The sequence below is a fragment of the Nannobrachium achirus genome, assembly GCF_963921795.1.
Source record: "Nannobrachium achirus genome assembly, chromosome: 1".
Taxonomy (NCBI): domain Eukaryota; kingdom Metazoa; phylum Chordata; class Actinopteri; order Myctophiformes; family Myctophidae; genus Nannobrachium; species Nannobrachium achirus.
The window spans coordinates 37732397-37756154 of record NC_137810.1 but is presented as its reverse complement, the minus strand read 5'-3'; the positions used below and the strand labels follow the sequence as shown (position 1 = coordinate 37756154).

Here is a 23758-nt window from a genome sequence, read left to right as displayed (position 1 = left end):
TACAGCAATACTTCCTCAACTGCTGAAACCCAGTGACTACTGGTCTTTTGCCCTTTGGACCGTTGTTTTCAAAACACACATGAACCATGTGCCATGATTAATGTACATACTTGCTATTTCTTTACCTTTCTACTTATTGTTAATAATGTATTTTGTTATTGTTGCTACAATGTTGAGGAACTGATGCCAAATCATTTTACTCTTATATGTACTTATTTATAAGATGGCCTGAATCGCTGGCCAAGCACAGAGGCACACACAGACAGTGTGTCGTGGGTTCGAGTCCCGTACCGGCGACCTTTGCTGCGTATCTCTCCCTGTCTCTCTCTCCCTCTTTCCTGTCAGTCTTCACTTGAACTATCAATAAAGGCGGGCGCCCGCTGGCCTACTGGTCCAGGCAGAAAAAGCCAAACAAATTTTTTGCAAAAAGCAAAACTTGCTTTCCTGGTTTTAATGGGTTAATTTCTGTTTCTGACTGTCCTTGACAAGTTTGAGAACCACACACACACACACACACACACACACACACACACACACACACACACACACACACACACACACACACACACACACACACACACACACACACACACACACACACACACACACACACACACACACACACACACACACACCTTGATGCTGCGTTCCTCCTCAGAGCCCTCTGTCTTCAGATAGGCCTTGTCTTCATCAGTGCCCTCCACGCTCAGGAAGCAGTTGGTGGTGTGGCCGATGCCACTTGGAAGAACCCGATCTCTCAGCAAGGCATTGATCACTGTGCTCTTCCCATTACTTGTCCTGCGATCACATGGAAAAGATTTTAACCCCTTGAGCCCTGTTTTATACTTTGTCGGACCCTGGTGTTGAACAAAAATAGAGCTCAAATAGAGCTGATCTACATGGTCCCCATTTCAAACACAATCAATCAGCAATAATGGCCTGCATCATAAGTCCTGGACTTTATTGTGTTATCCTTGTGAGGTTTTAACTGTATGTTGATCCTTTTCGAAGAAACAAAACGAAACATTGCAACAGCAATTACACGGAACATGACAGGTGAGAGGCATGGGAAAAACAAAAAAACGCAATGAATATCAAACCAAAAGCAAAATGGTTTCTTGAGGATATATCTGCCCAGTTAGTATTGGTTAGTTAGTGTGGTTGCTATAGGCAACCAGACTATTGTTATTGTCCATTTTTATTCTGTAAATTTCCCCTAGAGTAAACCTTTTTACTGTTAACCTTTTGTAACCCCAAAAGTTCAGTGGATGTATTCTGTAACCTTTTCTGTAAACCCCAAACTCCATAAGTCCGACACTTTTCTGATTGGAAAATATAATGTCCAATCAGACAGGATTGGTGATGCTTCACATGACATCACAATATGGAATATAAAATGGTAAGACGGAATTCATTTCCCAGCGGATTCCTCGCGACTCGCGTCGGTGCAACCACACTTGCAATTTCCCAGAATTGCACCTTTCTAGTTAGTCATGCTTTTTGCAGCAGCAGAGTTCATTCAAAGAGAACATGAAATAAAAGTGAAAGTGAGTTACAATCTTTTACCTGCCGAAGAAGGCCACCTTCATGTGCCTTCGTGCCAGAACCTCTTTGATGACAGCCAGTTTGTCAGTGTAAGCCTGGATCTCCCTCTGTTGGTCCAGACTTGCTATGTTCTCCAGCGCTTTATTCTGACATGTTTCTATCACACGCACACGCGCACGCGCACACACACACACACACACACACACACACACACACACACACCAATTGAAAGGGCTTTGTGTTGGCATGAGAAAATATATGTTTACATTGCCAAAGCAGAAGTGTACACAATACAATACAATGCAATCGAAACAAAATATGTACAAGTGAAATGAGTGTAACAGTTTTCATGCATCAAGGTTACATGCAGGCAGAGCAGGGATTTAAGGTGGTTGGGTTCCATTTGATATCCTTCTCCTATCACAGCAGCTCACGAATCTTGCTGCTGTGTTTACACATTGTTACTACCTTACTTAACCCAGCAGGTATGGGAGTTTCATTTCATCATTGGTCATTTTTTCAAACTCTCCTCTCACACACACACACACACACACACACACACACACACACACACACACACACACACACACACACACACACACACACACACACACACACCAACCATCAAACGAGATGAGATTAACACGCTGCTATCTAAACATGACATTAAAGGTGTCAAGGGCCAAATGACATGACAGACACTCACCTTCAACAAAGGCAGAGCTTTCCTTCACATACTCCAACAGTTGTTCAAACACATCACTTATCTTCTTCTTGGCCAAGACAAAGTGCTTCAGAGGGGACAAGTCTCCCTGAGCCGAATCTGTCCGTCTGAGCGTGGGGGCTGCTGAAGCCATGTCTGTCAATCTATTTGGAAGGAATGTCAATAGACACAGCATCATGGCTCCTCTGACTGTCACCGTAACATGTTGTTTTAAAGTTAGTTCAAGCCCAGTATAACCTCTACGGGGCCCTACAAAAATACCCATCAAAGAACGTGTCCTGTGCATTTTTTGAAAGTCATTTTAAGACTAAATGAACCACCTAAGCTAGCTAGGTACACACCACATAATAGTACACTTTAAAAGTCAGGGAGGAGTGGTTAGAGCTGTCATGATGTGCATCTACTGTCGATATTACAACTTAATGTACTGAGTAGCGGATATCTCTCTCATATGATTCAAATCCCACTGGTTTTATAACCAGTGAACGCATGCTGCTGACTGTGAAGCTAGCGAAAGCTAACGTTACATTAGCAATCCTCTTGCTCCCTGTCAAGAAGCTGAACGGTTTTTGTGTTTCCCCTTACCACGTTCTGAAGACGATCTTCGTCTTCTCAACATAACACATGTAAATGAATAGTCGATCGATAGCAGGATCAATGGCTGTCGGCGGTTTGTTGTGAGTTGAATCAATGAGAGGTTATAGTTGTTGATGACAGCCTGGCTAACCTTCCACTTACTGCTGCTCAGCTGCAGGGACAGGACAGGACGGGGGCGGGGCCGAGTGACGCCAGCGTACAGTACCCAATCAGCGATGAGCAAACAATACACTCGCGTATTTATTCACGAGACTGCGTTTGCACCCCCCCCCCACCCACCCACACACACACACACACACACACACACACACACACATACATATTTGAAACTACACGAAAACGAAGTAGCCTAAAGTGCAGCCAGGGACATAATGTAATTTATGTGAGTGTCGTGTTTCATCTGTATTTTTTATTTTTAATAAAAATAAATGTAAAAAATCGTATCTGCAATGTACTTTTTTATTACAAGGTCAAGAAGGTGACACTGACAGGTCACTCGCATCAGGTGGTGCAGAGTCAGTGCCTGCATGCCTGGTTCTTCGCTCGTTGAGTCCAGTCAACTCATGTAGGTAGGCTATGTAACTTGGTTAGATTAGGCCTAAATGTTTGCTTTCCAGAAGGAACATCCTGCACGGTTGAAAACTCACAGCTTTTATTATTACAACTGTTACAACCAGCATAGCATATCCATATCTCTCTTCTGGCGCAATCAATTTTTGATTAGCACGGCCCCCAGCAGAGCAACAATGAAGGAATTAGGCGTCATCATGTCATATCTGTTGTTGTTTGTCTAGTGACTTAATGACAGACCCAGGACTTTGGATTGCACCCGAAAACAATTAAATTAATTGATATGTCTAAATTGCCTATGTGTTATTGCTATGGTATGCCTATAGGCTACGTCCAGCTAGGGTGCTTATTCATAAGTGCCATGTCATTGCTTATGAATGGGACAGTGGGCCACAGGAAACGCCTCTCTGTCGCTCAGTGCGGACCCCCCGCTGTGAGGCGAGTGATATCCTACATGTCATACACACACACAGAGCTGCACACCTGCTCTGCTACTTCCATTCTCGATCCAACCTTTAAGAACTGAAATCCAGGAATATTGATCGTTTGCTGCTGGTCATCTCGACAACTAGGAATAACTCAATTTTTTCAGGACGTTTTTCTTTTTTATGACTATACGTGCGGATTTATGATGGAGAACTAAAATGTCCAGGAAGAAAAAACAGCAGGTGGATGAGTAAGTAGGCCTATTTCTCTTGTTTGCAGTTAGTTGCTGTTTATTGGCTGTCACAGCCTCTGACGTGAAGGAATTTAATCCAACCGGACCGTGGATTAAACTCGTGGTTGGTTTTGATGTCCTGAGTGGACCGAGTTGATGGAATAGCCTAATAATATTGGCCTTCTGTTCCAATTTATGGTTCCACTTCCAACATAGCATCAGCATCATGCATTAGTGATGAGATGGATATAATAGCCTACTCATTGCTCTCCCATGAAGATACAGATGTCAACACATCCAGGAGCAATTTAGATGATTATATAGTATAGTTAATAAACCAACATTGTTGTCACATGGTAAATTTAAAATGATCATGCTCACTACCTTTCTTACCTCTTGAGACCATCTCCCAAATGATGACTCTTTAAATTCTAATGTTATTACACTGATAAACACTAAGAATATATAACTTTTGTTTTAATTTATTTTAAGAATGATCATTTCCATTTCAAAATCATTGACTAGCTACAACTATTTTTCTGTCAGTTTCTCCATTATGTTGGTGCTATTGTTGCAGCATGAGTGACAATGTGTGTATTGTCTGTGCGTGCAGCTTGTGTGTATTGTCTATGTTTGGCCTTGCCTTTTACATTGTACTATGCTATCTAGCATACTCTCTCCGGGAGATTACTTATACTTTTTAGATTTTATAGTGTTTTTATTGTTTTTTGAAGGTTTGGAAATGTATAGGCTATTACAATATGTAATTGAAACAAAAACTAACAATATTTTAGGTCAGTTTTTCTGAAAGTGTGGTCTGAAGCCAAGGCCCTTCAGGAATTCCAGGCGGTCCCCAGTAAAGTGTTGGTTGAAGTTGTCACAACAATATAATTCACCTTAAAAGATACTGTTATCTCCTAGTAGACTAATAGACAATTATAGAATTCTGTCCTGCATGTATATAGGCCTACAACAACTATCATCTCAGGCAGTAGTCCCTGACACAAAATCGAATCGTTTATGTGGATCCTTAACATAATAAGGCTTGTGAACCACAGTTTCAGGCTAAAGTCTAAAGCAATGGTTCTCAAATTGGGGTTGGGGGATCTCCAGAGGTCCTTGAGGGGTCTGGGCCCCAGCCAAACTGGTTAATATAGCATCAAAATCACTTTAATCATTTGAAAAAAGCCGATCTACAAGCTCACAACGCGCCGTGAGCTTAGCTATTTTCAAGAAATCTTGAAAGAAATGTGACAAGATTTGGAATATCATTTTAACATAACACAAATTTTGTAGGGGGGTCCTGGCACAACATATTTTCAGATGGCGGTCCACGGCCAGTCAGTCGGCCACATAGGGTCTACATCAAAAGGTTTGAGAACCACTGTAAAAAGCACAGGGCAGGTACAACTCTTAAAAGGAAAGATTATTACTCTAGTCTAGTGCATTGTTGATATCGATATGCTTCCAAGGAAAATCTCAAAAGGTACCATATACTGTAACTAAGTACAACAATGTATTTTCTTTCTTTCTTTTAGCATTTGTGGAAACATGATGTGGGATGGATAAACAGAAAGGAAACTCTATTGTGAGTAGACTAAAGGGTTGTTATTGTGTGGTGTTATGACAATCAAAGAGTATGACCCTGTTGCCCCTTTGTGTGTGTGTGTGTGTGTGTGTGTGTGTGTGTGTGTGTGTGTGTGTGTGTGTGTGTGTGTGTGTGTGTGTGTGTGTGTGTGTGTGTGTGTGTGTGTGTGTGTGTGTGTGTGTGTGTACTGTATACAGAGCTCATTCACACTTCACAGTCATGCTTTTCATGTTATTCTCAGTTATTAGTTCCCCTATATTTTACATTTGATAGATAGATAGATAGATAGATAGATAGATAGATAGATAGATAGATAGATAGATATACAAATCATTCTGCTTTCATTACAGCAGTAATTGTATACGTTTATACGTTATATTGTGATGCTTTCTGTAGATCGTCTATTTTCGCTCTTCACCGTACAACAAAGTATATAAGGGCTTAGCCACTAAAAAAACGCTGTTTTCCCCCATTTACACCAAGAATCTCTTTTCCAAAAATAGCTTGTAGATCTGCTATTTTGGGCTGATGTTCCCCCCAGGTTAACCCCTGCAGAACTTCTCATTAGTTATCCATCCATCCATCTATTTTTCCCCCTCACATCTTGCTGTAGATGGCCTCTAATGACCCTGACCTTCTTGACCCCGCTGGTGACCCCCAGCCTGGTGACCTCATTGAGATCTTCAGACCAGCCTATCAGCATTGGGCCCTCTACCTGGGAGATGGTTACATCATCAACCTCACCCCAGTCGGTCAGTATAGGAGGCGGACTGTTGTCCTGCTGACCCATGTTAACTGTGTGATCAAAGTTAACATGGTGTCTGTTCTGTTCTGTTTGTTTTTTCTAGCTTATATATTATTTCATTTTAATAATGGTTGTACAATTTGTGGTTCAGGGACCACGGTTAGCTTTGGTGCTGGTTTGGGTTCCATTTGATAAGTTGTTTTTTCAAATAATTGTATTGGAGTAAAAAGTACAATATTTGCCTCTGAGATGTATTGGAGTTGAAGTAAAACAGGACATTTTATATGGTAAAATAATATATCTAATAAAAAGGGAAACAAACAAAGAAATAAACCAAAACATAAAAAAAAAATAATAATAAAAAAATCAATCATTACAGTCCTAGTATGTTTCATCCAGCCTGGATCCTGTGCTCAGACTATACTTTCCATTTTTGGGTCCAGCATAGCGTCGGTTCAGTGAAAATAGCAGACCTGGCTATTTTCCGTGAAGAGATGTAGAGAAACAACTGAGGGGGCCAACACTCTTTGGAGTTGAATTTTTATTTTAACCAACCACAACAAAGTAGAAAGGCTATTCTCACTCAGCCCTTGTGCCACCCCCCACATACCAGTGTTCATTTTGTCGACTAAAACTATGATGACTAAGACTATGACTAAATTTACTGACAATTTTGTCAACAAATAAAGATTAGACTAAAATGTTGGGGAGGGACTAGTGGAGAACTAGAAGACATCCAGTAGAACTAAGACAAGTAATTTTATGCTTGGTTGGTTGTGTGCAGGTGTCACTCTCCCTCCCACACATTTTTTTAAATGCATTTTAAAACAAACAAACACATCTAAGAAAGTCCATAAATGTACAAAGAAATTAAAAAAGAGTTGTATTGTATTTTGGCCGGCCCTGATGCCGTTGAAATGCCTGATTTATACGCAGCTGCTGCAACACGTTGTGAGCTTGTAGATCTGCTATTTTCGGGAAAATCTGTTGAAATATTTTAAATATAGGAAAAATAAAATGGGATTTTTACTCGAGTCGTGACCCATAAAATTTGGTTTTGCGACCCACATATGGGTCCCGGACCCAGTGTTTGGGAAACAGCACACCATACCATACACGTCCTTCCAATCCTGTCCCCCCATGCAGATGAGAGCCAGGCTGCTGCCATGTCCAGTGTGAAGTCGGTGTTCAGCCGGAAGGCGGTGGTGCGCATGCAGCTGCTGAAGGAGGTGGTGGGCGGGGACTCGTACCGCGTCAACAACAAGTACGACGACGACCACACCCCGCTGCCCGTCGGCGAGATCATCCAGCGGGCGCAGGTCCTCATTGGTCAGGAAGTGTCCTACGACCTGCTCGGGAGCAACTGCGAGCACTTTGTCACCCTGCTGCGCTACGGAGAAGGGGTGTCCGAGCAGGTCTTTCACTCTTTTGCATTTTTTCTGTTCCTCCCGGCCTGTTGTCTTGCTCATCAGGACGGGCTAGTTTCACTAGAGTAGATTCTTAGGGACTCTAAATCACTGTCTCCCAACACTGGGTTGGGACCCATTTGTGGGTCACAGACACATTTTTATGGGCCAAAAACATATTTAAAAAAAAAGCTAATATTTTCATGAATTCCAAACAAATTCAATGTTTTTTTCAGTAATTTCATGGAGAAATAAAAGGAAAATCTGAGAATTTCTATGAATTAATTTAAGAAGTAGTGAAGTAGTGAGAAGTAGTGAAAATAGCCAATCTACAAGCTCACAACGCAAAGTGACGCGTTGTGAGCTTGTAGATCTGCTGTTTTTACTAGTTTGGGTCCCAGGCCAACGTCTAATTTCTCTTTTGGGTCTCGAGCTAAAACCACTGCTCTAAATGATTGATTCCTTGATGTATTGATTGATTGACATCTTTATTGATCATCATGAAATATGCTGCATCTTTATATTACAAAAGAGTAAGTGATCTACTTCCGGGTCATGTATCGCTAACTTAAATACCAAACCACTTGGCCAAGATGTACTACATATGTACTAAATATAGCTTAAAAATTCAAACACCCATGTCACCTTTGCAAGATGTCGTTTCCAAACCTCGTAAACGTGCGCTGCGGCACAATAGTTCCGCCACAATAGTTCCCCCCCATTTTTTTTTTTTTTTAACGTTTTTTTTTTTTTTTTACGTTTTTTTTTTTTTTTTTTACTTTTTATTTTTTATTTTTTTACTTTTTTTTATTTTTTATTATTATATTTTTTTAACTAGATGTGAGCGGCCCGAAGGGCCGCGACCCTCTAGTATGTTACAATAACATATACATGACCCACCATAATCAAAAGCATAAAACGCTACAAAGCTGACGGCTTGTTTCCATTGCCGTCCTTTAAAATGAAATGTGTATGAAGATAAATGTAGTGAGGGATGGATGAGTGTGTGAAGTTAAAGTATAGTACGCGTAGGTGGTTGATTACCTGCTGATGTGATGAGAGAATACAGTATATGAGGTAGCCTACAGCAAATATGGCTTGTGGTAACGGTTCACTCTTACTACTTACCATGCATACTTACAATATGTAATTATTTTCTACTTATTTTTGTGAATATTTTCACAAAACAACAGAGCAAAATAACGTTTTGCTCGCTATTACTGCCTCTGGGTGTAGGCTACTATAAATCATGAATTTATCTCCTTACGTTCTAATCTGCACCAAGGGTCCTTTGAAAGATTTCACATGTATATGATCTGAAGAAAGAAATATCTTTAAATGAATACGTTTAAATGACACAGAGGATTTTACTGTGCAGCCTACTATTTCTACTGAACTGGTACTTTTTTATTCTCATCATGTATCCACAGGCTACACGGGCCATTGGGGCCATCAGTTTGGTGACGGCTGCCGCCAGTGCTTTCTCTGTGCTGGGACTGATCAACACGCGCTCCAGAAACAGACCCTTCTAGCATCTAGTTCCCAGCTGTCAAGTGATAGATAATTTCGCCATTCCATGTATCAAAGGAAGCAAATAAGAAAACAAAAACAATACAATGTCACAAATTTAAAAAATAAAATAAAATAAATGTAAATTGTTTTGATTAAGTTGTTGTGTTGTTTGTTAAATTAATGGGAAGTTGAAGACAAAGTAGAGTTTCTTTTCCACAACCATTTAGAGTCAAAGATTTAATAGAGGCAAGATTTAACAGAGGCCTTCATGCAAAGAACATGACCGCCTGGAGTGCCTGAACAATCAGCAAATTTTGATTAAGATTTCACATAACGCCTTAGACCCATTTCCATATGTTAATCGCACTGTGGTGGAGAAAAAAGAGTTGAGCCGGAAGGCAAAGCTCTCTGTCTACCGAGCAATCTTCGTTCCTACTCTCACCTATGGTCATGAAGTGTGGGTCATGACCGAAAGTCGCGTGTCGCGTGTGCAAGCGGCCGAAATGGGTTTCCTCAGACGGGTGGCTGGTATCTCCCTTAGAGATAGGGTGAGAAGTTCAGTCACCCAAAAGAGACTTGGAGTAGAACCGCTGCTCCTACACTTGGAAAGGAGTCAGCTTAGGTGGTTCGGGCATCTAGTACGGATGCCCCCCGAGCGCCTTCCTAGGAAGGTCCTCGATGCGCGTCCCACTGAGAGGAGACCCCGTGGCAGACCAAAGACCAGATGGAGGGATTATATCTCCAAACTGGCTTGGGAACGCCTCGGTATACTCCCTGAGGGAGTGGAGGAAGTTGCTCAGGATAAGGAAATCTGGAGGTCTCAGTTGGAACCGTTACCCCTACGACCCGATTCCGGATAAGCGGTTGAAGATGGGTGGATGGATGGATGGATAGATATACCGGTTACATGTACTATAATAATATGTACACGTAGCCAAAGTGCAGTAGCCTAACTACGTTTTTGGACACACCAACTTATTTGTGTTTCCCCAATGTCAAATTAGCCTTTGTGATGATAAACAATTACCTCATGAACATACAATCAGTGTACTATCACATACGCCAACATCTCATTTGGCTGACCAGCTGAAACACTTAATATGTCAGGGCTGAGAAACCTTTTGAATTTCTCTTGAATTTGTCGGCGAAAACCTGTTTAAGAGTCCACTAGGACAGAGGTTCTCTACGTTTTTATTTTCAAGGACCCCCTCTCAGAGTGTGCAAATGGAAGAGGTTCCATTTGTGCACATTACCTGTAAAGGTCATTTAAGGCTAGCTCTATGTGTTTCTGTTAATATTAATGTCCAGTTATTTGTATGTCCATGGCAAAAATAGAATTGTGACCAAAATGTCCACCACAAGGCACAGAAGCCAGCAAGGTGATGATCCCTGATTGGGAACTTTTCAAACTGTTTTAAAAGCACCTCTAAACCAACTCTGAAAATGCTGACTTTGACACAGCGTTTTAGAAACCAGTAGGTGGCGCTAATGCTCCGGCGACAAAAAAGAGCCACGGTTGTCTCGTGACGTAGAATGCTTGCGCCGAGTACACACACACGTGTTTTGTTTTCATGGAAGTAGTGCGTGAGTTATTCAGACAGACGTTTAAACCGTAACGTTTATTTAGTGTCAGACAACAACTACAAACATGGGGAAGAAACTCAAAGTCGGAAAGACCAGAAAAGATAAATTCTACCATTTAGCCAAAGAAACGGGTATGTATGGTGATCTGACGAAGCCACGACCTGCTGTATGAAGGCTAGCACAGCATGCTAGGCTAGCATAAGCATATTATGTGTTTAATTTACCTTTTCTAAATGTGTTTGTGTCTCTTCTGTTTCCCAGGGTACCGCTCTCGTTCTTCCTTCAAGCTCATTCAACTCAATCGTAAATTCGGATTCCTACAGAAAGCCAGGGCCCTGGTGGACCTGTGCGCTGCTCCGGGTGGTTGGTGAGTTTACTTGTGACTTGTCAACATCTATAGTACAGTAGCCACCTTACCTTATTATTATTGTTATTATTATTATTATTTGGCAAGCTAGTAGTTTCATGGGATACAGGATAGGTGGGCACTAGGGAGTAGGGACATCTGGGCACCTCGATGTAAAATTGGCCAATTGTCTAAATTTGTTTAAAATAATTAAAAATATTTGAAAAATAGACTTAAGTAATTTAAAGTATGATCTTAACATGCACAGTACATCATTATCAGACTTACTTTTATCCTTCAACTTCTTGTTTATACCCCAAAATGACTGGCTATAGGCCTACAGGTTTTGTAGCAATATTAGACCTTAATTGTCAAATGTTTAAGCATGTTCTAATCATGTACAACACTTTACTTTAGAACATTTTGGAATTCCCACCGAGGTGTCCACCTGTCCAGTTATCGTTTCATGCACCGTGACTGTCATTTTCTCTTTAGGTTGCAGGTGGCGTCCAAGTTTATGCCTGTGTCAAGTCTCATCATTGGTGAGTGTAGCTTTCTCATTGGTCTTGGACTAATATGGATGACCCTCTCAGATGATCCCACTGAACTCTTTCCTTCTCCTGACAGGCGTTGATCTGGTGCCCATCAAGGCCATTCCCAACGTGGTGACTCTACAGGACGACATCACCACAGAGAAATGCAGAACGGTGAGGAGCTGAGCTCACACTGTAGGGAGGTTCTAGCTTGGCATGCGTAGATATTATTCTGGAATATCTGTGTGGATAAATAAACCAGCCTGACATTTGCATACTGGGCCCTGATTGGTGTCCCACAACTTCAGCGGCAGCTAAATCCAATCGCAACCGAGCAGGGCCAGTCTAATCTGCTGAGGGCTTTTTTGCACTGGCATATGTGTCCGGTTTCCAGGCTAGTGAGGTTCTGCAAGTGCCTCTGATGATGGAATGTAGACATTCTTATAGTTTTGGTGTTTGATAACACTGTGCTTGATATCATCATCACTGAAGATCCAGACCTGACACAAATTCTTCCCAAACTCAGGCTCTTCGAAAGGAACTGAAAACCTGGAAGGTGGATGTTGTGCTAAATGATGGTGCTCCAAATGTAGGCGCCAACTGGCAGTATGATGCCTTCACTCAAGGTATGTCAATTAGTCAGTCAATCAACCAATGAATCAATCATGACTTAACCAAAATCGACTGAAAATTGAGAGATGATCTAAACTTCTAAAGACTACTTGCATGCTAAAATAACAAATCGAATTTCTTTAGTAGATATCGGATACTAAAACGTTAAAGCACTGGATTTTTGCCTTTTTAAAGTATGTTGCTTTTCTACTGATGAAATGTTTGAGGACAGCTGAACTAAACTAACAGTACCTGTTGCAAACCGGATTTGCTCCCGGGGCGACTGTGCTTTGGTGCAAGCGTTTTGGTAATCTTGCAAACCTACCAAGATGAGATTATAACATAATCACCTACTGTCTTTCCTCCAAAGCTCACCTGACACTCATGGCCCTGAAGCTGGCCTCTGAGTTCCTGAACAAGGGTGGCACATTTGTCACCAAGGTGTTCCGTTCCAAGGACTACCAGCCTCTGCTCTGGATCTTCCAGCAGTTCTTCAAGAAGGTGCAGGCCACCAAGCCTCAGGCCTCCAGGAACGAGTCTGCTGAGATCTTCGTCATCTGTCAAGGTCAGTACGAGGTCAAGGCAATTAACCGAAAATATATCAAAACCAATAACGACTTACGTAATGTTTATACAAGGACGGTCTCGTTGTTGTTTTGGTGTCGTCACCAAAACATGTATTGCGTTTACACGTTGTATTGGCTCGTATTGTCCGTAGGGTTGGTGTTTTTACATGACAATGCACCAATTCATGCAAAATGCTGTAGTACATATGCCTGAATATGCCCATAATTTGAGAACTAGCAGTTGTAGGTGTAAAAAATATAAAGATTCCACAACTTCATGGCATATTTAAGTCTTCTACAAAATAAGTGTCAGTGATTAGTTCTGCGGGTCCAATGCTTCTCCTTCCCAGCTCTGGGGCGCTTTTAGCGGCCATCTCCTGCTCTTCCCCTAGAAGCACCGGAGTGATCTGCGGTTGATGTCTGTGGCTCTCATACACTCTGTGTGTGTAGTGTGACACTCTGTGTGTAGTGTGACAGAAAATAGCTCTCGAAAATAGCCGTGCTACAAGCTAACAACGCAACACATTGTTAGCTTGTAGATCTGCTATTTTCCGTGAGCGGCCCTGTACAACAGTCAGTCTGAGCAGCAGGAAGACATACAGAGCGCAGACAACTTGGTTTGGCGAAACATTTCTGGGAACTCAGATTAGCACTGCAGCAGTAGCACTATTAGTTTACTCATTTTAAGGAAGCGTTTCAATAACTCAGCTGTGACTGTGAGACACCTTCTGACAATCTGACGTCATCGTATTTTCTGTACTGGGCTTTTTAGACGGCTGCGTACTCGATATGAAAACCTGCATTTCCACCCTGAGAACCGTTTTAGCTAAAGATTGGGTCAGAAATGCTCGTCTCTGTGTGTCAATATCGCCATATCAATAGTTTAGTTTAGCGGATGATTGTGGCTATGACAACTGTCTGATTTGGACCAATTGCTTAGAGCGGGAGAAAACTTTCTATCTGGATACCTGTGCACATTGCACTGAGAAAACCCACCTCTGCTCCTCAATTTTTCTCACTGCATCTGTTAGCTCAAAAATGTTCTACTTATACTATACTATGAAGTTGTACCCATTTCCTCTGGTGTCTCACAGTTTACTTATTCCTTTTTTGTTTTGAACTTGATCATTGTAAAGCCAATGGCGTTTTGCTATGTCACATTCCTAACTGCTTCAGGTAATGCAAGTTTTATTTCCACCACTTTCAGGTTACCTCGCTCCGGACAAAATTGATAACAAGTTCTTCGACCCCAAACATGCATTCAAAGAGGTGGAGGTTCAGGCTAAGACAGTGAAAGACTTGGTACCTGTGAAGAAGCCCAAGGTGTGTGCTGATGATTATGTGGTTATTGTCAGACCTTCAAATGAAGGGTGCAAACTACTACAGTACAGATACAGTATTTAACTGGTGTGATTATGCAAAACCTTCCTGTGATTGTGTAAACTGTATTGTATTATTTGGAAGCCAAGGGATCACTTTTTGTTCACCATTTGAATGAAGTAAAACAAACAAAATACTGAACATTTGCTGACCCTATGGGCACCTCTTGTTTTCCAGGCGGAAGGATACACAGATGGTGATCTGACTCTTTACCACAGCTTTACTGTGACAACCTTCCTCAAAGCTGAAAACCCTGTAGATTTCCTGAGCAAAGCCAGCACGGTGAGGTTTACATAGTTGTCCTAGTCTAACTCATACACCACTTAACCTATTAAAACCTCAAAATCATCTGTCACTTTGGATTTCAACATTGGCTATTCAAAAAATTGCAGACTTGGTGCCATGCTAGGAGCTTTTATAACTGCAATTTTCTTTTAATTAGTTTTCGTAATAGCATAGGCTACACATTGATTCTGAAAATTTACAACAGTTTTGAAAATAATTTGCCCCAATACAACAGCTTGTGTTCCTATTATCTTTGCCGCACGTACACACACACACTCTCACACAGAGAGAAATAGTTTCTCTTTTTTTCTGTGGTGCGGTTGGATTGCCTCGTATCGTTTCTCAACGTACAAATACTTGAAATAAATTAGGCTACTTTCTGACACATAATCGCTGGAATGTCGGCGATCATCAATGCCCCCGCCCCGCTCCGTTGAGTCAATAAGTAAACTAACACAGACTACATGCTATTAGATTTAGCATCTAGAGCTACTGCAGCTCAGAGTAGAGGGCGAGTTTGTCTATTAAATTTCAGGCGCAATTCTGCACTAGAATTTAAGTCCTGAACTAGAAATCTTGGTTTTGTCCTGTCTCATCCAGATCGCCATTGATGATGCCGACCTGGAGTCTCACTCGTCTACCACCGACGAAATCAAGGAATGCTGCCGTGACATTAAGGTCCTGGGTCGTAAAGAGCTTCGGTAAGCCAATCCCCTCGCTCGTCTAGTGATGAGTAATGTCTTGCTAGGGGTTGGTTATTGATGAAGGGGGTTTTTGTTCTTTGCTGTTTTGTGTGTGTGTGTGTGTGTGTGTGTGTGTCTTCACCTGTATCCTTCCACATGTCTTGTCTCCAGCCTGCTGCTGAACTGGAGGACCAAGCTGAGGAGATACCTATCCAAGAAGCTGAAGGAGGAGGCCAAACAGCTGGACACAGACATGAAGTAAGGTCCCTGACACCATAAAGTCATTATAGATAGATAGATAGATACCTTTATTAACCCACGGGGATAATTCAGTTGCCCAGAGGCAGCACAGCAGTTAAGGTTACAAGTTACAGAGAAGTAAGAAAAAGAAAGAGTACTGTAGAATACAGTCCAAAGAGCAAGCACAAAAAAAGATAAATAAAACATAAAGTGTCAAAAGCTATTGCAAAAAAAAAGAAAAAGAAATCAGTTAAGCAAGATGACATAAGTCATAATGTATATAGGGCTGAAGTGGCTAATGTTTTGAAATGATAATCTAAATCTACAAAGTAACTAGTTTTCAAATAATTGTAGTGGAGTAAAAGTACAATATTTGCCTCTGAGATGTAGTGGAGTAAAAGTACTGAAGATTGGAAATACTCCAGTAAAGTAAAAAATACCTCAAAATTGTACTTCACATCACTACCCAGTTGGAACAGTACAAAGTGTCATCTTTGCTTTATCCTTAGTCTGAGTTCTGATGATGATGAAGAAGAAGAAGAGGGTGTTTCTGTGAAGAAGCCAGAGAAGAAGACGACGGTTGAAGATGTGGACAAAGACAAAGAGGACAAAGCGGATGAGGAGGAGATGGAGAAGATGTTGGCGGAGTTAAAATCTGAAGAGGTGGCTGAACTCAGACGGTAGGACCGGTTTAGTTGTTTCTCATCAGCAAAGAATTCACATTAGTTGTACATTTGGTGATGAGCATCAACTCGGGTCCTCGTAGCCCCTGAGGCCCCAAGTTGATGTCTTTTTTATTCTAGATGTCTAATCTAGTAGTCTAAAGCAGTGGTTCTCAACCTTTTACTGGCCACGACCCCCAAAAGAATCATATTTTAGCACCCTGACGAGCACTAAAGCTGGCCTTACATTAGCAGATAATCTGGCGTGATTGAATCGGGTAGCATTACACTACAGGATAATTGTTTAAGATTCTCTGACCAGATAATCTAAACATGCTCACGATAGCCATTTTGAAAAGTCGGGGACTCTGCATGCTACAGGATTCTATCCAGATTGAGTCGGGCCTGAACACCGCAATAATAAATAATCTAATGAATACAAAATGTCACGGGGGCACACGCACATACAAACAAACACATTAATGTTATCCACTCCCTCAAGTCAACACACCATCGCCTCACACGAAGAAGAAAAAGCTTCAATATGTAAGTTGTGTCCCATTTTGATGATAATATGAGTTCACTTTGACACGTTTCATTCTCTCTACTAGTCAAGTGCTGCGTGCTGTCTGCTTCATGGTGCTGATTTATGATTAGACGTATCGTATGACTGTGTAGCGCACAGAACAAACAGATCTCCAAGACCAAACCGTGTCCCTCCGCGCCACGTTTTAGGGCTTGTAGATCAGGCTGGTCGTGTACTTTGACTTGCAAGGGCAAAGCGAGATGTGTGCTGTTCGCAGCCTGTGACTGACAGTGACTGGTAGCGGCTATTTCTGATCCAGAAAAAATATCAAACATTTTTGAAAAGAGTCGGGCTGGCCCCGATCGTCCTCCGAGCCACTCGGCTGGGCTCAGATTGGATCTGTGAGCCCTCACACTAGACGAAAATTATGCCCGATAGTCGGGCCCGATTCAGTCGCAGGCAGCCCGATTGTCGGGAGGGTAATTAAATGCCCCGATTGTCGGTTAGTGTGCGGCCACCTTAAGAGTTGAGGAATTACATTTTGTATAACACGGTTCTATTGTGAAAATAGAACCGCTATTTACATGCTCACAAAGCCTCGCAACACGTTGCACATTAAGTTAATCATCTGGGGACCCCCCCAAAATAATTTGGGGACTCCCTGGGGGGTCCCGACCCACAGGTTGAGAACCACTGGTCTAAGGGATTAGTTAAGGGATCTAGTTAAAACAGGAAAAATAGCAGGACTCTATACTGTGTCTGCATGAACTGTTTGTCAGGAAGAAGAAGAAGCTCTTAAAGGAGAAGAGGAAGCAGAGGGAGAGGGTGGAGCTGAAGATGGACCTGCCAGGTGTCTCCATCGCAGACTCCTTTGACAGCAGCATGTTCTCCCTCAAAACCGTCAACAAGGCTAAGGTGAGACACACACACACACACACACACACACACACACCTCACTTCTCTTACTTCCTTGATCCGTTCTCTTTACCTTTCTGCCAAATTCCTCCCTCTAATCTTTGTCATGTCCACCATCTCTCACCCCTCTGTTCATCTTGTGCCAGGCTCTGTCTGAGATCTCCAAGGGGGACATGAAGGGGGCAGACGCCCTGGTGGACGAAGACGGAGACGTCCACCTGTCCTCCGACGAGGACGACGATGAGGACGCCATGTCCCTGGCCTCCGACCTGGACGACGAAGACTTGGAGGAGGTGGAGAACAGAGAGATGGAGCTGAAGAAGAAAAAGAAAGACACAACTAAGAAGAGGTAAGGGGGCTGGTTTCAGTTCCTCTCTATGACCCTGGTTCCATTGAGCCAGAGCATCATGTTTTAGCGTGGCTGCAGGCAGAATATAGTGAGAGTTCAGTGCGGAGCAAACTGTACTGTATGTTGGTGGTGAATAAAGCCTGAGTTATACTTCGTTGAACGCATGTGTCGCACACCGACAATAGGACCTGGACAAGTGCATCATGAGCTTGTAGATTTGTTAGAACAATTGTTTTGGTGTGCGACACCCACGCACAACTAAGTATAAATGAGGTTTAACCCATTAATCAGGAAAGCATTGTGTCATTTTAGATTCTTGCGTTGGCTATTAAAAATAGCAGATGTACAAGCTTGCAGCGCATGAATTTGTGAGCTTGTACATATTTCTGAACACAACAAGTTTTCAGTGTTGAGGATTTATTTTTATAATATTAAAATTGACTTGACGGGGCAAGATGCTGTCAATTTGATTTGAAATTGAAATGACTGCTTAGTGCTTACTCCCTGCTAGGAATGTAAATGGTTCATCTGTCTGCAAGTACTTAAGAGCTTAAATCATTTTACAACACAGGAGGGCGCCATTTAACTATCACTGCTTATCCAGAGGATGGGAAAGGCAGTAAAGCTAGTGAAAAGATGACATGTTCATTGTAATACAGTGTTGAAATACAACACAAGCAAAGATTAATACAATTGGTTGATTAATTGATCATTATTGTGGTTGACGGTCAAAGCAAATCTTTTACTCTGGGTATAAAATGTTAAAACCTAACAGTACGGTCTTTGTGTGCTTATTCCAGGGTGTCCTTCAGTGTGAATGCTGAAGATGAGGAGGAGGTGGTTGGAGAAGAGAGTGGCCTTATTGTGGACTTTGAGGGAAAGGATGAGAAGAAAGAGCGGGAGGCCGACCTCTGGTTCAGCAAGGTTTGTCATCTTCTCATCTATTTTCAGTATGGTTTTAGACACACCAGTCCAATTCTGCTCTAATGAAGTCACCCGTTCCAATCTCATCCCACATTTACTTGGTAGGAAATTGAATTAGTAACCCTACTAGCTCACCTTATCAATTTGGCCACATACTCCTTTGTGTTTTTTATAACACCATCAGTCGTTTAATTGTCAGTTGTTTCTTCCGGTAAGTCGGAAATGATAATGTCTTTCTCTTCAGGGGATCTTCTCTGAGATCGACCTGGAAGGAGATGCAGACCAGGAGCTCAGGCAAACGGAGAAACTCCAGAACAAAGGTAAAATTCTACTCCCTTACAAGTTTTATGTTAACTTAAAGAAATAATTATTATACATGTGAGAGATTTCTTTTTTAATGAAGCAATTTAAAAAATAAACAGTCAATTGATTAGTGAATACGGGTCATGTTAAGGATCCATTTTAAATGTTTCATATGTACAGGTTTCATGTTTTTATGTATGATTTATTGCACAAAATTGCAAGTTAAATCAGGTACAGTAGGATAATTTTTAGTCCTAGTCAAACAAGGATTAATTTCTAGTAGGGATTCTGAGATGCTTGATGAATATGGGCCCATAATTTATAATGGCCAGGAAACAAATGATGTAAGGGCAAGGCTGTTCCATGGAGGTTCCTTCTACTCATGTACCCTTCTACTAAAGGCAAGAAGAGGAAGGCTGTGGAGGTAACCGAGGAGGCAGCAGAGGAGCAGGAACCTGCCCCACCACAGGAGAAAGAGGCAGGACCTTCAGAGGAGGCCAAGGAAGAGAGTGACTCTGATGATGACACTGATGATGAGAAGTGAGTCCACAATTAATGTCATAGTCTACACACAGCCATCTTTCGTGCAGATGTTATAGTTCAACAGAGAATTGCATGTTATCTATTATGGATACTTATGGTAAATATTTGCTCTGAATTTAGTTTGTTGGTGAGCTGTGACTAGCAGAGGCAAACCTTTACTAATGAGGACCAATTGGAAATTCAAAGAAGACTCCCAACATTTTAATTCAATGCATATGACATTACTTCCTTTGGCACAATTAGTATTTATTAATTCAACTAAAGACTAAAACACATTCTGATTCTGCCTATACTAGCGAAATTGCCAAGATGAAGAATGCCCAGGCTGCCAGTGGCTTATCAAGAGACGAAGACGATGACTTCCAGGTGGTTCCCGTAGAGAGCATCAGTGAGTACAGGAAATGCTTGTATTTTTAACATCTAGCTAGTCTTGACCGTTGCTTAGCCAGACCTATATTCACATTATTTCCTTTTGGTACTGGTGTTTTGTACTGACTGATGTGAAATCAGTATGTGGTTGTGTAGCCTATGTCTCTCCATTAGACATAACGGTACTTAAGGTAATTCAGATTATGTGTGTGTTGTGTATCTGTCCATTAGACATAACAGTAATGCGTCAGGTAATTCAGTGTGATGTTGTGTATCTGTCCAGGTAAGCGTGCCAGGATCCTGGATGCAGAGGGTATGGCTCTGGGCTGTCAGATCGCTACTTCAAAGAAGAGAGCCAGAGACCTGGTCGATGCATCCTTCCACAGGTAAGCGTGTTCATTTGACCGTTCCTAGATGTGGTATTCAAGACACCACCTGCTGGTTTTCTAGCCTACCCGGTCCAGATAGTTCTGATTAGTGAAGTCACCTTTATTTCAAGGCATCTTTATTTGTAATGCATTTGAAAACAAGTTGACCAAATGTTTTCCAAAGAAAAAAAACAATAACAACATAGACCTCAGCTTTTAGTTCTAGCTGAGTAGATGGCTGGAAATACAAGCACGCCTGGTGCATGAAATGAATGTCCCGATTGGATTGAAAAACAGCATTAAAGTGGTCTCGTCTATGTAGATCTCAAACTGGATGTTTATTTATTTAATGCTTGCAGGTTTGCCAACTCTGAGGAGCACTGGAACGTCCCAGAGTGGTTCGTTGACGACGAGCGGAAGAACCGGAAGAAGCCTGTGCCGGTTACCAAGGAAATGGTGGACGAGTACAAGGAGAAATGGAAGGAGATAAACGCTCGACCCATCAAGAGAGTGGCTGAGGCCAGAGCCAGGAAGAAGAGGAGGGTGAGAGAGGGATGGCGGAGGGTGGGAGGCGCTGGGTAGCATGATGGAGAGGAGGCATAAAGTAGGGAGAAAGGAGTTTGAAACCATGTTAATTTTGTCAACTAAAACTATGACGAAGAATGTTTCACTGATAATAACGAAGTTATGATGAGTAAAACTAAGACTTAATATATTGACATTTTCATCAATAAAAACTAGACTAAACTCTTCGGTGAAAATAGCAGATCTACAAGCTCATTTGAGTATTTCAGCATGAATGATGATGCATTTTGCATCATATGATGCAGCATGATTTATCATTCATGCTGAAATACTAAAATATCTCAAACAGATTGAACACAAAAAATAACTCAGGATTGCATTGATCGTGTCCCAAACAACAAAGAAATAAGATCTGGTTGTCCCAGAGGTGAAGTGGGCCTTTAAGTGTAAAATCAGCCATTACAACGCCATCAAGGCCTGCCATAATATTTTTGAGCGGTGGTCACAACGCTCCTATACGTGGCCGTGTGTGTGGGTCTGTCTGTCTGTCTGTTTGTCTGTTTGTCTGTCTGTATGTCTGTCTGTCTCCGGGTATGTAGCCTGGCCCTGCAGTAACCTTTTCTGACCACACATGTTAAGGGAGGGGCGCTGTTGTTCAGGATAGGCCAGGCATAGGCCAGGCACACTCACACACAAACACACACAGGGGCCACACACACACACACACACACACACACACACACACACACACACACACACACACACACACACACACACACACACACACACACACACACACCACCGCTCAGTTCACACGAGTGTGATTTTGTTTATATTAAGTCGACTAAAACATTTCAGATGACTAAAATAGGACTAAAACTAAATGACTCAAAAGACTAAACTAAATCAAAATTTGCTGCAGAAATAAGGAAATCAAGTAAGTATTTGGCATCTGGAGAGAGAAAGATGGAGCTGGGGAATAAGCTATGTGTTTTTTGCTTTGGCTTCCGCCAGACAATGAAGAAGATGGAGCAGGCGAAGAAGAAGGCAGAGGCAGTGGTCAACACTGTAGACATCTCTGAGAGAGAGAAGATGGCTCAGCTCAAGAGGTATGGAGCCTTATCACTGTAGCTGGAGTCACACAGCAAGATAGAAATATCTCTTTAACCCTGTGTTATCAGATGATTTGAATTACAGACCAAACATGTTATCAGATCTGGGATAAAGTTTATTTAGCCTATTTTTTCTTTCAGTCTTATAACTGCCAGAGCATCACAACGTTGCTTGCAAAGTTTGGTTAACTTTTTTGGACCCGATGTTCAGATGTAATTCAGCTTGCTGGACACATTTATTTTTTTCTCAGTGGAGGAAATGCAAGCTTCCATCCAAGCTAATAAAAAAATAAATCACAGCAGATGTTTCCAATCCTTTGTCTTCCTCTGTCTCTTACAGCATCTACAAGAAAGCAGGTGTGGGTAAGGAGAAGAGGGATGTGACCTATGTGGTGGCCAAGAAGGGTGCTGGGAAGAAGGTGCGGCGGCCCGCGGGGTTGAAAGGTGTATTCAAGGTGGTGGACGGCCGCATGAAGAAAGAAGTCCGTGCAGAAAGGAGGAAAGACCAGAAAGGCAAAGGAAAAGGTGGAAAAAAGGGGGGCAAAGGACGGCCGATGAACCGCGGGAAAGGTGGCATGAAGGGTGGGAAAGGTGGCATGAAGGGTGGAAAAGGACATAAATGAATAATTGAATAAGAGCAAGAACTTCTAGCGATACTCATCCCTGCTCTTCTGTCAAAGCGGTGAATGTCCCGCCATTGTGCATAGGGGTGTGAATATGAGGGCGGTTAATTGATTCCCCTCGCATCATGGATGATGGTCCCTGAAGAATGTCCTACAACCATGCATACTTCAGGTATCTAGAGTACTTTGAAGTGTGTTCTTGGGGTATTCTGTTTGTCTTTTGTACAATTTGCCCTTTTCTCTATTCTCGAATCGAGGTGTTGCAGTCAATAAGTTGTTTAACTAATGCAATATGCATTTAACCACAGTGGTAGGCTACATGTCTACAGTACTGTATGTACTGTAACTATTTTCCTCATCTATTCTTCCTAAAGATTTCTAGAAATGTTATTCATCTTGTATATATCAGCTGCACGTTTGGCAATAAATGCTTTTTTTTGTTGAAAGTGTGAATATTTTTTTCAAACTACAAATTGCTTTCTTCATTGTCATTTGGTCGTACACTTTTTCGCAACCAGTGGTCCAGTCTGTAGCATAATTGCAGGTTGTCCATGGGAAGATGTTTACAAAATATATTGTTAAATCAATGAATCAAATGTTCAAATATTGCATAAATCCATCACAAAAAAAAGTATTAAGGATGGATGACTTAAACCAACTTTGAACATTATCTTCTTATAATCGCTAATGCTCAATGAAAGCTGCCTACCAGCTAGGCCATGTTATCATTGCTAGGCCATTTTTTTCTCAGAATTGATTTTCATTTTATTAATGCAAGAAACAATGTTTGCACAAAGTTGGTGCAAACTAAAGTTAAGAGGTTGAACCACTAGAAAAATGTGACAGCAGCTAGTGTGGTTTTGGTCCCTAAGTAGGTTAAGGTCAAACCCACTCAAAAGCCCACTACACAAGCTTAACACAAATGATAAAAGTATCCCTATTTCACATTTAAACAAGTTTTCTCG

The 23758-nt window shown here is 41.8% G+C and overlaps 3 protein-coding genes across 3 annotated transcripts in view; 2 read left to right on the top strand and 1 right to left on the bottom strand.

Moving 5' to 3' along the window:
- The window catches only part of mfn1b (mitofusin 1b), a 30281-nt gene extending 27295 nt beyond the window's left edge, over positions 1-2986 (bottom strand). Inside the window, exons 1-4 of the mRNA XM_080724744.1 lie at positions 2855-2986; positions 2252-2412; positions 1567-1702; positions 636-798 (exon numbers count right to left, since the gene is read on the bottom strand). Of these exons, the coding sequence (XP_080580870.1) occupies positions 636-798; positions 1567-1702; positions 2252-2402 (450 nt within the window). The 5' untranslated portion in view covers positions 2403-2412; positions 2855-2986. The remainder of the gene's footprint in view (positions 1-635; positions 799-1566; positions 1703-2251; positions 2413-2854) is intronic.
- Positions 2987-3998: 1012 nt separating this feature from the next.
- Positions 3999-9365, top strand: plaat1 (phospholipase A and acyltransferase 1; the record flags this gene model as incomplete). The annotated part of the gene is made up of 5 exons (XM_080735788.1): positions 3999-4112; positions 5633-5682; positions 6296-6434; positions 7574-7842; positions 9264-9365. The coding sequence occupies exons 2-5, from the start codon at positions 5656-5658 to the stop codon at positions 9363-9365; spliced, it is 537 nt and encodes a 178-aa protein (XP_080591914.1). The 5' UTR covers positions 3999-4112; positions 5633-5655.
- Positions 9366-10913: 1548 nt separating this feature from the next.
- Positions 10914-23211, top strand: ftsj3 (FtsJ RNA 2'-O-methyltransferase 3). Its single transcript, XM_080733236.1, has 21 exons — positions 10914-11060; positions 11191-11296; positions 11771-11817; positions 11903-11982; positions 12335-12434; positions 12791-12985; positions 14194-14309; positions 14544-14648; positions 15252-15352; positions 15506-15592; positions 16084-16254; positions 17542-17677; positions 17824-18026; positions 18827-18950; positions 19195-19270; positions 19655-19793; positions 20093-20184; positions 20449-20551; positions 20893-21076; positions 22073-22167; positions 22511-23211. Exons 1-21 carry the CDS (start codon positions 10994-10996, stop codon positions 22791-22793), a joined length of 2610 nt encoding a protein of 869 aa, XP_080589362.1. The 5' UTR covers positions 10914-10993; the 3' UTR covers positions 22794-23211.
- Positions 23212-23758: the final 547 nt, after the last annotated feature.